This window comes from Lynx canadensis, chromosome X (assembly GCF_007474595.2).
Source record: "Lynx canadensis isolate LIC74 chromosome X, mLynCan4.pri.v2, whole genome shotgun sequence".
In the NCBI taxonomy this organism is placed as follows: domain Eukaryota; kingdom Metazoa; phylum Chordata; class Mammalia; order Carnivora; family Felidae; genus Lynx; species Lynx canadensis.
The window spans coordinates 41400842-41415127 of record NC_044321.2 but is presented as its reverse complement, the minus strand read 5'-3'; the positions used below and the strand labels follow the sequence as shown (position 1 = coordinate 41415127).

General features: G+C 40.3%; 1 protein-coding gene across 4 annotated transcripts in view; it reads left to right on the top strand.

Annotated features, from left to right (window-relative positions):
* ZNF182 (zinc finger protein 182) overlaps nt 1–9124 on the top strand; it is a 31070-nt gene extending 21946 nt beyond the window's left edge. For 3 of the 4 annotated variants that reach the window (XM_030305562.2, XM_030305563.1, XM_030305564.1), the window contains exons 4-6: nt 1407–1533; nt 1845–1940; nt 6195–9124. In XM_030305562.2, coding sequence (XP_030161422.1) covers nt 1407–1533; nt 1845–1940; nt 6195–7825 — 1854 coding nt within the window. In that variant the 3' untranslated portion in view covers nt 7826–9124. The remainder of the gene's footprint in view (nt 1–1406; nt 1534–1844; nt 1941–6194) is intronic. The other variant, XM_030305565.1, reaches the window with a different exon arrangement.
* The last annotated feature ends 5162 nt before the right edge of the window (nt 9125–14286 follow it).

The following is a 14286-nucleotide window of genomic DNA, read 5'->3' as shown; positions in this document are numbered from 1 at the left end:
ATATATATATACATACCACTTCTTCCTTATCCATTCATGAGTCAGTGGACATTTGGGCTCTTTCCGTAATTTGGCTATTGTAAATAATCCTGGTATAAACATTGAGGTGCATGTATCCCTTTCAAGTTAGTATTTTTGTATTGTTTGGGTAAATAGCTAGTAGTGCAATTGCTGGATCATAGAGTAGTTCTATTTTTAGCTTTTTGAGGACCCTCTCTACTGTTTTCCAGAGTGGCTGCACCAGTTTACATTCCTACCACCCTTGCCCCATATCCTTGCCAACACCTGTTGTTTCTTGTGTTGTTAATTTTAGCCATTCTGACAGGCTGAGGTGATATCTCATTGTGGTTTTGATTTGTATTTCCCTGACTGCGGTGCTATTAATCTTGTAACATTTTAAAGCCTTTTCTTTATGAGTAGCTCTTTTCACATCTTGTTTTAGAATTCTTTCCCTACCCCAGGACTATGAAAACATTTTCCTTTATTGTTTTCTAGCCACCTTATTGTATTATCTTTCACATTAGATTTACAATTTATCTGTAGTTGATTTTTGTGTATAGTGAGTTAGTGGCTAAGTGTGATTTTTTTTCCCCCCATGTAGATATCCAGTAATCCAGCCACATTTATTTGAAAAGCTCATCCTCTCCCCACTGCTTTGTAGGGCCAACTTTTTCATAACTCAGGTATCCATACACATTTGGATTTTTTAAAAATTCTTTAATGTTTATTTATTTTGGGGGGGGGACAGAGAGAGAGGGAGACAAAGAACCTGAAGCAGGTTCCAGGCTCTGAGCTGTCAGCATAGAACCTGAATCGGGCTCGAACTCAAGAACCATGAGATCATGACCTGAGCCAAAGTTGGACGCGTAACCGACTGAGCCACCCAGGTGCCCCTGGATTCTATTTTTAGTTCTACTGGACTATTTGTCTATCCTTGTGCGAATACCACAATCTCTTTTGTATATTCGATATACTTAGAGAATATTCCATATATTTGATGGAGTAGTTTTTCTACCATGATTTGTGATTTTCCAGCAATGTAGGCCTCTTGTATTAAGTCATCACCATGAACTGGGAACCCAATCAGAAGTTCCTTTCATCCGGGGCGCCTGGGTGGCGCAGTCGGTTAAGCGTCCGACTTCAGCCAGGTCACGATCTCGCGGTCCGTGAGTTCGAGCCCCGCGTCGGGCTCTGGGCTGATGGCTCAGAGCCTGGAGCCTGTTTCCGGTTCTGTGTCTCCCTCTCTCTCTGCCCCTCCCCCGTTCATGCTCTGTCTCTCTCTGTCCCAAAAATAAATAAACGTTGCAAAAAAAAAATTTAAAAAAAAAAAAAAAAAAAAAGAAGTTCCTTTCATCCTCCTCACCCGGTGGTCAGTATTTTAGAATAAAAGGAATGTACAATTACAGGGACTCGTGACATTTGAGGATGTGGCTGTGGATTTCACCCACGAGGAGTGGCAGTACCTGAACCCTTCACAGAAGTCTCTGTACAGAGAAGTGATGCTAGAGACCTATAGCAACCTGGTCTCTGTGGGTAAGAATGGCTTCCTCAGGTAACTTTGCTGTTTGTGATTGTCTCTGACAGAGGGTGTATCCTTTCTCAATTTTGAAATCTTGTAAGACCTCTGAACTGCTTGAAAAGTTTGACATTGAATTCTGGGGATCAAAGTTCCTTTTCCCCCCTTTGCTTTCCTGACAGGGTGTTTGTGAACTCAAAACCCAGGTGAAGTGGTTTGACTTGACCATTATGTCAATTGATAGGTCTCTTGTGCTGCCCCACACTCCACCTTCTTCTTTCTCAGAGGCTCTGAAGACCAAGGAGGTGTCACTGTCATTTCTCATTAGCAGGGCAGCAGGTTACCAAACCAGACCTCATCCTCAAATTGGAGGTAGAAGAGCCATGCCTGGCAGAGACAAAAATCTCAATTTGGGACTTTCCAGGTAAGCGGGATTGACTCAGACACGGTGACACTAAGTGCCACCTTGTCACCCAGGAGTAAGGACCTCTGAAAGGGCTTTCAGGAATGTCTTGAGAAAGGTTGTGACCATTTGATGTTGTTAGTTAGGGACATGAATATCTCAGACATAAGACTGACATCCTCACCCTTATCCCATACTCATCAGACCACTCCCCTTAAGTTAGTGCTCACCCACAAATTTCTGCACAGCTCCTTTTCCCGGCATGGAAGTGTCTTAGCTGCATGTCCCTGCCCCTAAGCCCTGCCACTTCTCCCATTCTCATTTCCCTTGCTGCCTTATCTAAAGCCGGACCCACATTAGTCACAGGCCTAGGAACAAAGGCTCTAATTCCATATTGGATTACCTGATTCCATTCATTTTAGATATTCCTATCACATTTGCTCTCCTAAAAAATCTTGATTATCTTTTTTAAAAAATAGCTTTATTGAGATATAATGCACAGACCATAAAATTCACTCTTTTGAAGTCTGCAGATTCAGTGATTTTTAGGATATTCACCCAGTTATGAGACTATCACCACTATCTAATTCTAGAACATTATCGTCACCCCAAAAAGAAACCCTTACCCCTTATCAGTCAGTGTCCATTTCTTCCTTCCCCCAGCCCCTGGCACTTGATCTACTTTCTGCCTTTATGGTTTTTCCTATTTTGGAAATTTCATATAAATGGAACCATACAAAATGTGGCGCACTATCTCTTCTATACCTCAAAAGTAAATAAGTAAACTTTAAAGAAATAAAAGGGAAAAAAAGATGGACAGGAATCATTTGTAGGTTATAAGAAATAAGAATCCAAGTAGCTATAAGCACACCCAGCACCTAGATGCTGATTTCTCAATACCATTCCCCACTAAAAAGGAATCGAACATCCTTGGAGAAGCTACTGATTCTAGGTCTGAAACAGGGAAAGTACAGTGTGAACTGAGAAAGAAAGAATATGAATGAATCCCCAGCAGGCTCTGTGCTATCAGCGCACAGCATGATATGAGGCTTGATCCCATGAACCATGAGATCATGACTTGAGCCAAAACCAAGAGTTGGATGCTTAACCAATTGAGCCACCTCAGGCGCCCCTCCTCTTTTATTTTTATAAAGTAACTGGTTGTCTTTTAGTTTCCCACATTCTGGACTTTGCTAAGTCCCCTATGGTGGTATTTAACATACTCCTCTGTCCCTTGTTTTTCTTGTAAATTGGTGGTTAGATTTTGAAATTTGATCAGATTCAGGGTTTTATGTTTTCTTTTAGCAAGTTTACTTCCTAGCTGGTATAACATCCTTCCATCAGGAGGCATGGTTGTCTATTGTAATGATGAGTTATCGGTGATTATTGCTCAGATCTATTCATTAATGTTTGCAAGGTGGTGATATTCTATCATTCCTTCTTTGTTGATTAGCTGGAATATTTCTATAAAGAGGATTGCCCTTCATCTATTATTTGGTTACATGTTAGTTCCATGAGTTCCATATGAGTTGCATATGTTTTTCCATATATTTACCAGTTTTAAAAAATAAGGAGTTGGTTTTGTAGCATCATTCAAAAGGTGACTAATATGTCCTTTTTGAGGATCCATATTTTATTTTTTAATCCACTGCCTTATTCTTACTGTGAATCAAACTGCCCTGTCTCTGGCCAGTGGAAACCCTTTCAAGTTGGCTCCTGAGTCTTTGCTTCCTTGCTTTCTATTACAAGATGTTCCAGGCTCATTTTATATATTTTCCATCTCCGGCCTGGAATCAGCCATTTCTCTAAGGATCCCTGGTTTTTTAGGGGTAAAAAGTGTTTTCAGACCACAATTTAGACATTATGGAATTGTTTCTAGGCCTTTTTATTGACAAAGCTAGGAACTATGTTTTAAAAAAAAAGATTTTAAAGTATATCATCTGTTCAAATTGGTATTTCCAAATCAAATTCTCTGCTTAAAGGTTTTTACTTTGTTAATCTTAACATCTGATGGTAATATTGTTAGTATTATTCTGAAACTGCTAAATGTCTATAGTGGTTTCAATTAATTGAGGTAATCACGTTGGTGCCATTAAGAATCAAGACTTTTCAGCATGGTTGTTTGGAAATACAGATGAGGGTATAATTATTATTATGGAAGCCTTTTAAATTCAGTTTTGCTTTATGATTATATAAAATATTGCCTTGGTTCCAAAGTCAAATCTAGAAAACAAGGTATATTTAAAGAAGTTCAGCTGCTTTCCCTCCATCTCATTCTCTTCCTTCCTTTTTCCTATAAGTAATCATTTATTAAAATTTAAAGGTATAGTCTTCCATTGTTTATATGATGAGCCCATATAAATATATATTTATATATTTCTTTCTTTAGAAAAATGGTAGCCTATTATGTACAGTTTTATTCACCTTTTTTTCACTTAATGGTGAAGAACATGTTGAATATATTGACATATTCCTTATTTCTTCTTATAGGAGTATAGTGGCTCTTAATCATAATAGTAGTTGTTATTGTAGTAGTAGCATCAGTTGTTCTAGCAAACAGTTGAAAGTACTTCCTATGTGCCATGCATGCCCTGTTATAAGCAGGTTAATCCTATCAACATTTGAATAAGCACTATTACAACTCCTGTTTCCAGATGGGAAATAAAATACAAATAGATTAGGTAAGTTGCTCAGGTCACAGAGCAAGTGAATGGTTGAGCCAGGATTTGATCCTGGGCTAGAGAGCTTATGACCCTAACTATGCTGCTTCTTACCACCTAATGAGGTCCAGATTCAGTAGATGCTTGGTGGAGCTTGGGTCCCATCAGATGTATTTTATAAAAGCTTTTCCTGTGATTCTGATGTTCATGCCTGGTTAAGAACTAGTGCTTTGCTAATATAATTAAGGATGTCATAGGAACATGATCCATTTTAAACTTCAGTATTACTATTGTAAGTGTTATCATTGTTAAATCTAAATGGTAATATGAGTCTTTTTTTTACTCTTTCATCTTTTTTGTACATTTGATAATTTTCATACAGAATTTTAGGAGAAGGTAGGAAAAACTTAAACTACAAAAATGATTAAAATTCAGTATATATGCAAAAAGTATTTACCATATTTTATTGACTTCAAGATCCAGTTGATTTTTTTAAATTTAATTTTAGAGAGTGTGTGAGTGAGGGAGAGGGGCAGAGGGAGGGAGAGAATCTTGAGTGGGCTCCATGCTCAGTGCAGAGCCCAACACGAGTCTTGATCCCACAACCCTGGGATCATGACCTGAGCCCACATCAAGAGTTGGCCAGCCACTCAACTGACTGAGCCACCCAGGTGCCCCAAGATCCAATTAAATTTAATACATACCACTAAGAAAAATTGCCACCAATTAATTTATGACATGTCATTGATTATAAGGTACATCTGGATTCAGAGATGTTAAAATGTGAAATAATATGCATCTTGCAATTGGTGAAATATGGTATATTTAAGGCAAGGCTTTGCAACTTTAACTGTCTAAATGAGTGGTACAGATGACTACCCTAGAAATTAACAAAAATTATATAGGAAGATCAGAGTAAGCTTTTGTGAAAAGACTGAATTGCTCCTTGAAAGTTATCGATATTCTGATCATAGCAAAATATGGAAGACTGGGCTATGTGAGTGATAGAACATGAGGAAGGGTTTTTAGTGAAAATAATGTAGATAGGAGCAGAAGGTGGTGTTGACAAACTGCAAGCTTGGATGACTCCAGATTGGGCAGAGATCTTTAAGGTGATCTTTGTTTTTGTAAGGCTAATCTTTCTAGATCTTTATCCTATTCACTAAGAATGTGGATGCAGGATTGTAAAATTTGAGTCCACTAATCACACTGTTGTATTTCTACCTAGTTAGAAATAGTGTAAGTTGGTACAGTTAAGAGTTCATATGATAAATGAAGGGTGATAAAGTCCCCAGAATTGATGGAAATCAGAGATGATGTAAAAGTAGAAGATGAAGTAAAAGTAAGAAAGACTGAGATATCAAGGTAAGATTGTTTTTGGTAACAAAAAGACTAGGAGGTGGGAGTTTAGTGAAAGAACAGGATTTGACCATCAAAATTCTCTCTAGGAACTCATAAAATGAGATAATTATATCAGCTCTCCCCATGCTTTAATAAAATCACATTTTTGCACCCAAACAAAAATAGTATTGGCTTTTATATGGTAGGGGATTTTTAAAGAAGTTCCATTACATAATGTTAAGTTACAAAAATGGTTTATTGTACTTCCTTCTAGAAGCCTATCAAGTTGATGAACAGATTGAGAGACAGCACCAGGATGACCAAGATAGGTATTTGTTGATGCAAATTGGATTCCCTGACAAGACAACAATTTTCACCAGGACTGGCCCTGACTATAATGAATTTGGAAATGTACTTCATCTTAGTACAAACTTTGTGGCTTCAATACAAAGATCCCATAAACATGAGTCATTTGGAAATAATATGGTAGATAATTTAGACCTATTTACCAGAAGTTCTGTAGGAAAGAAACATGATAATGGATGTGCAAAATTATTCTTCCACACTGAGTATGAGAAAACAACTCCTGGAGTAAAACCCCATGGATATAAAGAATGTGGGAAGGCCCTGAGGCGAAAGAAAGGTCTTAGTCTACAAGAGAGAATTAAAAATGGAGAGAAACCCTTTGAATGCACTGCATGTAGGAAAACATTCAGCAAGAAGTCACACCTCATTGTACATTGGAGAACTCACACAGGAGAGAAACCCTTTGGATGTACTGAATGTGGAAAAGCCTTTAGCCAAAAATCTCAGCTCATTATACATTTGAGAAGTCATACAGGAGAGCGACCCTTTGAGTGTCCAGAATGTGGAAAAGCCTTCAGAGAAAAGTCAACTGTTATCATACATTACAGGACTCATACAGGAGAGAAGCCTTATGAATGTAACGAATGTGGAAAAGCCTTCACACAGAAGTCAAACCTCATTGTCCATCAGAAAACCCATACAGGAGAGAAAACTTATGAATGCACTAAATGTGGGGAATCTTTCATACAGAAGCTTGATCTAATTATACATCATAGTACTCATACAGGAAAGAAACCACATGAATGTAATGAGTGTAAGAAAACTTTCAGTGATAAGTCAACTCTCATTATACATCAAAGAACTCATACAGGAGAGAAACCTCATAAATGTACCGAATGTGGGAAGTCTTTCAATGAGAAGTCAACCCTCATCGTGCATCAGAGAACTCATACAGGAGAGAAACCCTATGAATGTGATGTGTGTGGGAAAACCTTCACCCAAAAATCAAACCTTGGTGTACATCAGAGAACCCATTCAGGAGAGAAACCTTTTGAATGTAATGAATGTGAGAAAGCATTCTCTCAGAAATCCTATCTTATGCTACACCAGAGGGGTCACACAGGAGAGAAGCCCTATGAATGCAGTGAATGTGAAAAAGCATTTTCCCAGAAATCATACCTCATTATACATCAAAGAACTCATACAGAAGAAAAACCATATAAATGTAATGAATGTGGCAAAGCCTTCCGAGAAAAGTCCAAGCTCATTATACATCAGAGAATTCATACAGGAGAGAAACCTTATGAATGTCCCGTATGTTGGAAAGCTTTTAGTCAAAAGTCACAGCTCATAATACATCAGCGAACACACACAGGAGAGAAACCCTATGCATGTTCTGAGTGTGGCAAAGCCTTCAGAGAAAAATCCACATTCACTGTACACCAGCGAACTCATACTGGAGAGAAACCCTACAAGTGTACAGAATGTGGGAAAGCCTTTACCCAAAAATCAAACCTTATCGTACATCAGAGAACACATACGGGAAAGAAAGCCCACGGAAAAGGCCACGGCCGGAAGTCAAAGCTCATTGCACATTAGAGAGTATATCAGTGGTGCCTGTTAAATGTTAATGTTCACTGAAGGAAGTTTTTGTCAATTTAGTTAACATTTTAAAAGTATGTTCGGACTTCTGGTTTAAATATGGGGAATAAAGCCAGCCTCTCTTTTTTTCATCTCATTCTTCACCCAGAAACTACCAGGATAAAAAGCAGAAGTATAATCTCTGTATCTAACAAAATGAGGAGATAGCTAAAACCTTGATGGGAGTGCTGCCAGAGGCAGAGGGAAGCAAGCAGTGGTGCAGCAGATTTTAGAGAGAACACTCAAGGCTGCAGATGTGAGACAGCACTGGGAAGGACTCTTAGTTGAGGTTTAGGATATACTCTGAGTGTAAGACCACATACATCCACAAGAGTAGCAGAGGGCATGGGCAGGTGGGAGATAGGATGTTTCCTAGACCCACTTGGGGTCTGAGGAGAGACAGAGGCCTCGACAAGGAATCGCTCAGACAAGCCATATTTGTAGAAAGTAGTCTGTACTCCTGAGAGGAGCACTTGGCAGGGGCTGGGGCAAGAGAAGGGAGTGTTCCTTGTGAAGAACACTTTAGCTGCACCTGTTTACTGACTGGAGAAATCAACTCTAAAAGAAATAGCAAATGGAGAAAAAAAAAACCATCCCAATTGTAAGAAAAACTCTTACCTGCCTAGAACGTGGCCCTGGCTTCTTATCAAACAGCACGTCCAGGAAAAACTCCTATTCAAACAAAAATGATTCCAAAGTAACGAAAACCACAAATGCAATGGCTTTGAGCCAGCAGTTCCACTTCTAGGAATGTATATACTCATGCATGTACAAAACGATGAACACAACAGATACTTGCTGGTGCACTGTTTGTGAAAACAAGAGGTTGGAAGCTGTCCAGATGACGGGTCTGGATCCTGGAATCTCAGCATGCTTATATAACAAACTCCCAGGTAGACAAAATGAATAAATGTAGAAAGAGAACCTGGGCATCATTTGGGCAGTGATGTGGAAGATCTCCAACATACATCATTAGGTGCAAAAAGCAGGGTGCAGGACAGTGAATATAATATGCTACCATTCGTACATAAAAAGAACAAATGGCAAGTACATAATTGAGCATATATGCATAAACTATCTCTGGGAAGATACATGAGAAGCTGGCAACCCTATTACCTCTGGGAAAGGGAAGGGGAAATGGGTGGCTGGGGGAATGGAGTTGGGAGGGAGACAACTGTGTATGTCCTTTCATAATTTTTGAAAATCGTGCTATGTGGATGTACTACCTTTTCAATAAATAAAACTTTTTAAAATGCATATTTTGTTCCACAGCTGTGATAATGAAGTTATATTCTAAATATAGGATTTCATAACATTTTTTAAAGAAGCTTATTTATTTTGAGAGAGAACCAACGAGGAAGGGGCCGGGGGTGGGCAGAAGATCTGAAGCGGGTTCTGTGCTGACAGCAGCAAGCCCTATGTGGGGCTCGAGCTCACAAACCATGAGATCATGACCTGAGCCGAAGTTGGACATTCAACTAGCTGAGCCACCCAAGCACCCCAGAATTTCATAGCATTTAATACATATATGTTCAATGTGGAGTTAAATTTTTTGAGTGAATAATCTGCCAGAAAAACAGATATCTAGCCAGTTCCAAAGGTACACAGGCATTACTTTCCTGAGGGGGTCAAATAAGGTGATTCTTAGGTCAGCTGGGACCACATCATGTAAACCTGAAATAATTGAGACTGAAATCCAAAGCAGGCTCTGTGCTGTCAGCACAGAGCCCAGTGTGGGGCTTGAACTCATAAACCATGAGATCATGACCTGAGCCGAAGTCAGTTGTCGGACATGCAACTGACTGAGCCACTCTGGCACCCCAAGACTGGAATACGTTCTTATTTAGTGTGCACAGAGACATCTGAAAATATTCTCTAACAAAGCCCACCATTGTCTTTCCATATCTTACCACAATGATGTAGATTTCATTTGTGTTTGCGTATTTGTATTATAAGTGATAAAATCATGAGTACACAAGGAAATTGGGTAGCTTGCCCCCTAGGTCAGACTGCTGCTGGTGACATATTGAGAACCATGGTCTGAATGGACACAGCCAAAGACCAGGTAACAGTATGTCTGCTCCAGAAGAAGAGGTCCAGCTGTGTGACCATATTTGTGGCCCTCATGATTCTGTGGCTTTTCACTGGGGCTATCTCTGGTGGAACTGGGTAACCCAAGCTATGTAAAACTGGGCATGGTCAGTGTTTGGATTTAACAAAACAGGTGAATGAATCAGACCTCTGGGACCATGCCTGTGCCCTTCCAAGCCTTGTTTTTTCCCCTAAATTATCCTGCAAGAAAATGAAGCATGGACTCACTTTTTATGAGCTATGTGAGTCAGATATGTCACATTTAGTGCCTTTCCAGGGAGAAAGAGCTTGGAAGAAATGTGGGACTGACTTACTTACTTCTGGTAGTCTGCTGAGAGAATGATGCCCAAAGGCACTAAAAATGAAGCATTTCATCTTCCCGCTAAATAAAGAATATTCCTGGGGTTTCAGGTCATCCTGAAGTGGGGCGTGGATAGGGGTCAGATCTTACCATTCCAGGTTGATTATGAACTGCTTCCTGGGGCACAGATGGCAAACGAATGGGCCATGTGTGTGAGTGGAAGTGAATGGGGCATGGACCTAGGGGGAAAGGGTGGGGGTGAACAGCAGGATGTGGATAAGTGGGTTGGAATTAGGGGAAAATAGAAGAGGGTAAGGAAGGGCCAGGTGTGAAGGAATGGAGTAATGAGGGGGCAGAGTGGGGGCAAACAGGGAAGAGTAGGAGAAAATTGTATAAATAGCCAGTGGGGTGAGTTACTGGAGAAGAGTAGAATATAAGTCAATATGAGTAATGCTGGGAAGAGTGGGAGTGAGTAGTTTGAGTGAATGGGCAGAAAGTGGGTTGAAAATGCGGATAGAGTGGAGTAAGTTGGGATAGAAAACCTAGTGGGAATGATGGTGAGCGGGGCAGAGTAAAGAGCAGTCAGACAAGCAGCAAAATATGGCAGACCATTAGCAAGTGTGAAGAGGAAGAATATGGGTATCAGCGAGGGACAGACCACTGGATCTGTCGTAACAGGGACTTGTGTTGGGCCGTAGGGTTTTGGGGTCTCAGTGACGCGGGATCTGATGGTATTGGTGATAGGGGTTTGGTGAGGACTGAGTGGAGGAGGCAGGAGGTGGTCACAGGTTTCTGCACAAAGAGGCGCTGCCCTGAGGACCCCACGGTGATTACAGGTATACAGGATGGGAACAGCCCATGCTTGGGACACAGTGCTCAACAAATGTCCCTTCCATGTTCTATGTTCTTGTTCTTATTTGTATACAGTGGGAGAGGGAGAGGCCCTATCACAAATGTACCCCCAAATCAGCTCTGCTGTGCCCATAGGCCAGCCCTGAATCCTGTCTCCCATTATTTATGCCAGTTATTTGTCTTCTTGCTTTAGCTAAAATCTCTAAAATGATATACATAATGATGTTTCTTCAACTTGTTTCCTAGGACCCTCAAGACTACCCTGGAATCCCTAAGATCGGTCCTGTGACCCTTGATTGGCCCTATAACCACCCAGATCAGTATTGGGCCCCCAATATTTTAACCAGTTACTTCATATTGTCTTATTTCTTTAGTAAATAAGACAAACTGTCCACAGCTGTGAATTATGATCTTTTCTCACCTCATCCTTTGGAAATTGTTAATATGAGACATTCCCTTGATACAGTGATGGACTCCAATATATACTACCAGGCAAGCTATCCCAGGGGTCTTAGAATAGAAGGGCTCACAGACCAAAATAAAATGCTCAAGGCATGTGGCTTATTGTCAGTTTAAAAACACTAAGATATATGTATTTAAAAACCCACCAAGAAGCAAAGGGGAAGAGATGGGTAAGTTTAGAATAGGATACAAACAGGGTGAAGGACCACATTTCCTGAATCCTTTGTTATGTAATGTTCATACACCTTATCTTTGCTCTCCCTTTGTGTTTCCCTATCTCTTGCATCAGCCTCCTGGATTATGAGGACCAGAGTTTGAAGTTGAAACAAGGGGCCTGGTCAGACTGAAAATGCTCAGGGGCATTGACATACCCTGTTTGCCTCCACTGTAACTCACCAAAAGCTTCCTGCACAGTCCCGGGTTTTATCTGTGATCCATGGAACAATACTGAGCGTCACCAACTAGTGGTGAATTTAAGTAAAACTTAGCTGTTGGCTCAGGTGTTAGGATACCTTATGACCTAGTCTTTGCATTCCTTACTATCTTTAACACTTGTTTGTTCCATCATATATTCCATTCTATTTATCTTTAGTGTATCCTATCACCTACTAACTTACTTGCCAACTGTATTTAACACATCTTATGAATTCTGCCTGTGCTTCAAAAGCAGCTTGCTTACTCATTCTTTATACTTCACACCTTATGAGTTTTGGTATATCTCAAGCTTCTAGCTTCCTATCTATGCTTAACACTAAGGAGTTTCCTCCATCATACTTGTTTTCATGTCCTCTAGAGGACAAGCAATAAGTGAAAATCAAAGGGGAATTCTTTGAAAAGATTAATAGAAGTGAGAAACCCTAGACTGATCAAGAAAAAAAATGGGAAAACACAAATTTTCAGATTAGGAATGATATAGTGGACTTCACTACAGATTTTATAAACATTAAAAAAATTAGGAAATTATGAAAAAACTTTATGCCAATGAAGATCATTTAGTCAATGTAATTCATGGAGAAAATCATGTAATCTCTATAGATGCAGAAAAGGGGATCTCATACAATTCAATACCCATCCATATATAAATTCTTAGCAAACTAGCATAGGACGGATTTGCTTAGTCTGATAAAGGGTGTATTAAGAAAACAAAAACTTAATGGTGACAGTAAAAATTTTCCCCCTGAGATTAGGAATGAGACTAGGGGGCTTCTTGTGCCCACTTCTATTCAACACTATACTCTACTGGAGGCCTTCATGAAATATAGCAAGACAGGAGAGGAGTCATGAAAGGAATAAAGCTCTCAATTTTTACAGATGACACACACACACACACACAAAAACCCAAAAGCATCTAGAAATAGACTTAAGTGAATTTTGCAAGGCTGCTAAATATAAGCTCAAACACAGAAACTTTTTCTTTGTACTGCCATCAACTAGAAAACACCATGGCTTCAATTTTGGGGAACAGAAGACTAACAGATGGGGCCATGTAATGGAGATCCTTGAAAGGAGTTTACATGTAGGTGGGGTGGAATCTGATTGTAAAACAGGGAGAAAACAGCTTGGGGCTTCTCACAAGGGTGAGAGAAGGAAGAAGAAACAGGTCACAAAGTGAAGGACAGATATAGGTGCTGGAATGCATAAGAAAAGGGACAGGTGATAACTGGAGGGTTAGAAAATGAAAAGGCCACGGAAAGGGAGTATGACCTAGAAGGGCTTGTTCCAGCTGAAAGAGGCAGCTACAAGATTCTGAGGACAAAGAAGGCAGGCATGGTTCTTTCTCAAAGCTAAGTAAGGAATATGGGGGAGGGGGGAGGGATGGATGTGGAAAGGTCATTTAATCTGTGAGGGGTTCACACCCACGTCCTACAATCATTGGAGGCCTACCTCCTCTCCTTTAAGGAAGACCAAAGGTATGTTGATGGCATGTCGAAGAAACCTCCCTCACCAGCTGGAACCTTCCATGCACCATCCCTAGTCTTCCTAGTTCTCACTTACCTATGCAACTTTAGGTTTTTCTGCCATCCAAGGCTCTTCTTTCTCAAATGTGAAGATCAGGTCTGGTTTGGTAACTTGATCAATTGTAAGAGGACATGATTCAGAATTTACGGCACCTGCTTGGACTTGGGGGCCTCTGAATACTGAGAAAGGGGTAGCTTCATGGACTACATAACAAAGCTGCCCAATTATATATATCCTGGTGAAGTCTAGCCATTTCTCTTGGGAGGTGAGAGAACAAGCACCTCCAGCGTCCAAAAGGGATCAGGACCTTTTCACCCCTGAACATTTTCAGCACTTTACAGGCAAGAAGGTCCCATATATCTTTTCATCACTTAGGGATGATTTTGGTTTGCTAGCTGGCCCCTGTACACAGAGGGCAAGGAGAGACCAAAGAAAGAGGCAGACTATTTCTGATTGGTAGGTGGTAAGTTTAATAAGCAAGGGAAATTATCTATGAGGCTTGTCTTGGGTGACTGCAAGATGAGATCTCCACACCTGCCAGCCAGGATCTTAAGTTTACAGAGGCCTTAACTAGGTTCAGTCACATATACCAGCCATATATTGACACACTACTCTGAATTCTGCATCCTTGAAAATGGCTCCCACTGTGAGAATGGTGGACAGAGTGTACATTCCAAGGACAGGAGAGGTGAGGAGCCTCTCATTGCCTGGGTCCAGCTCACGAATCAACTGGAAGTCATGTCCTCTTGATGAC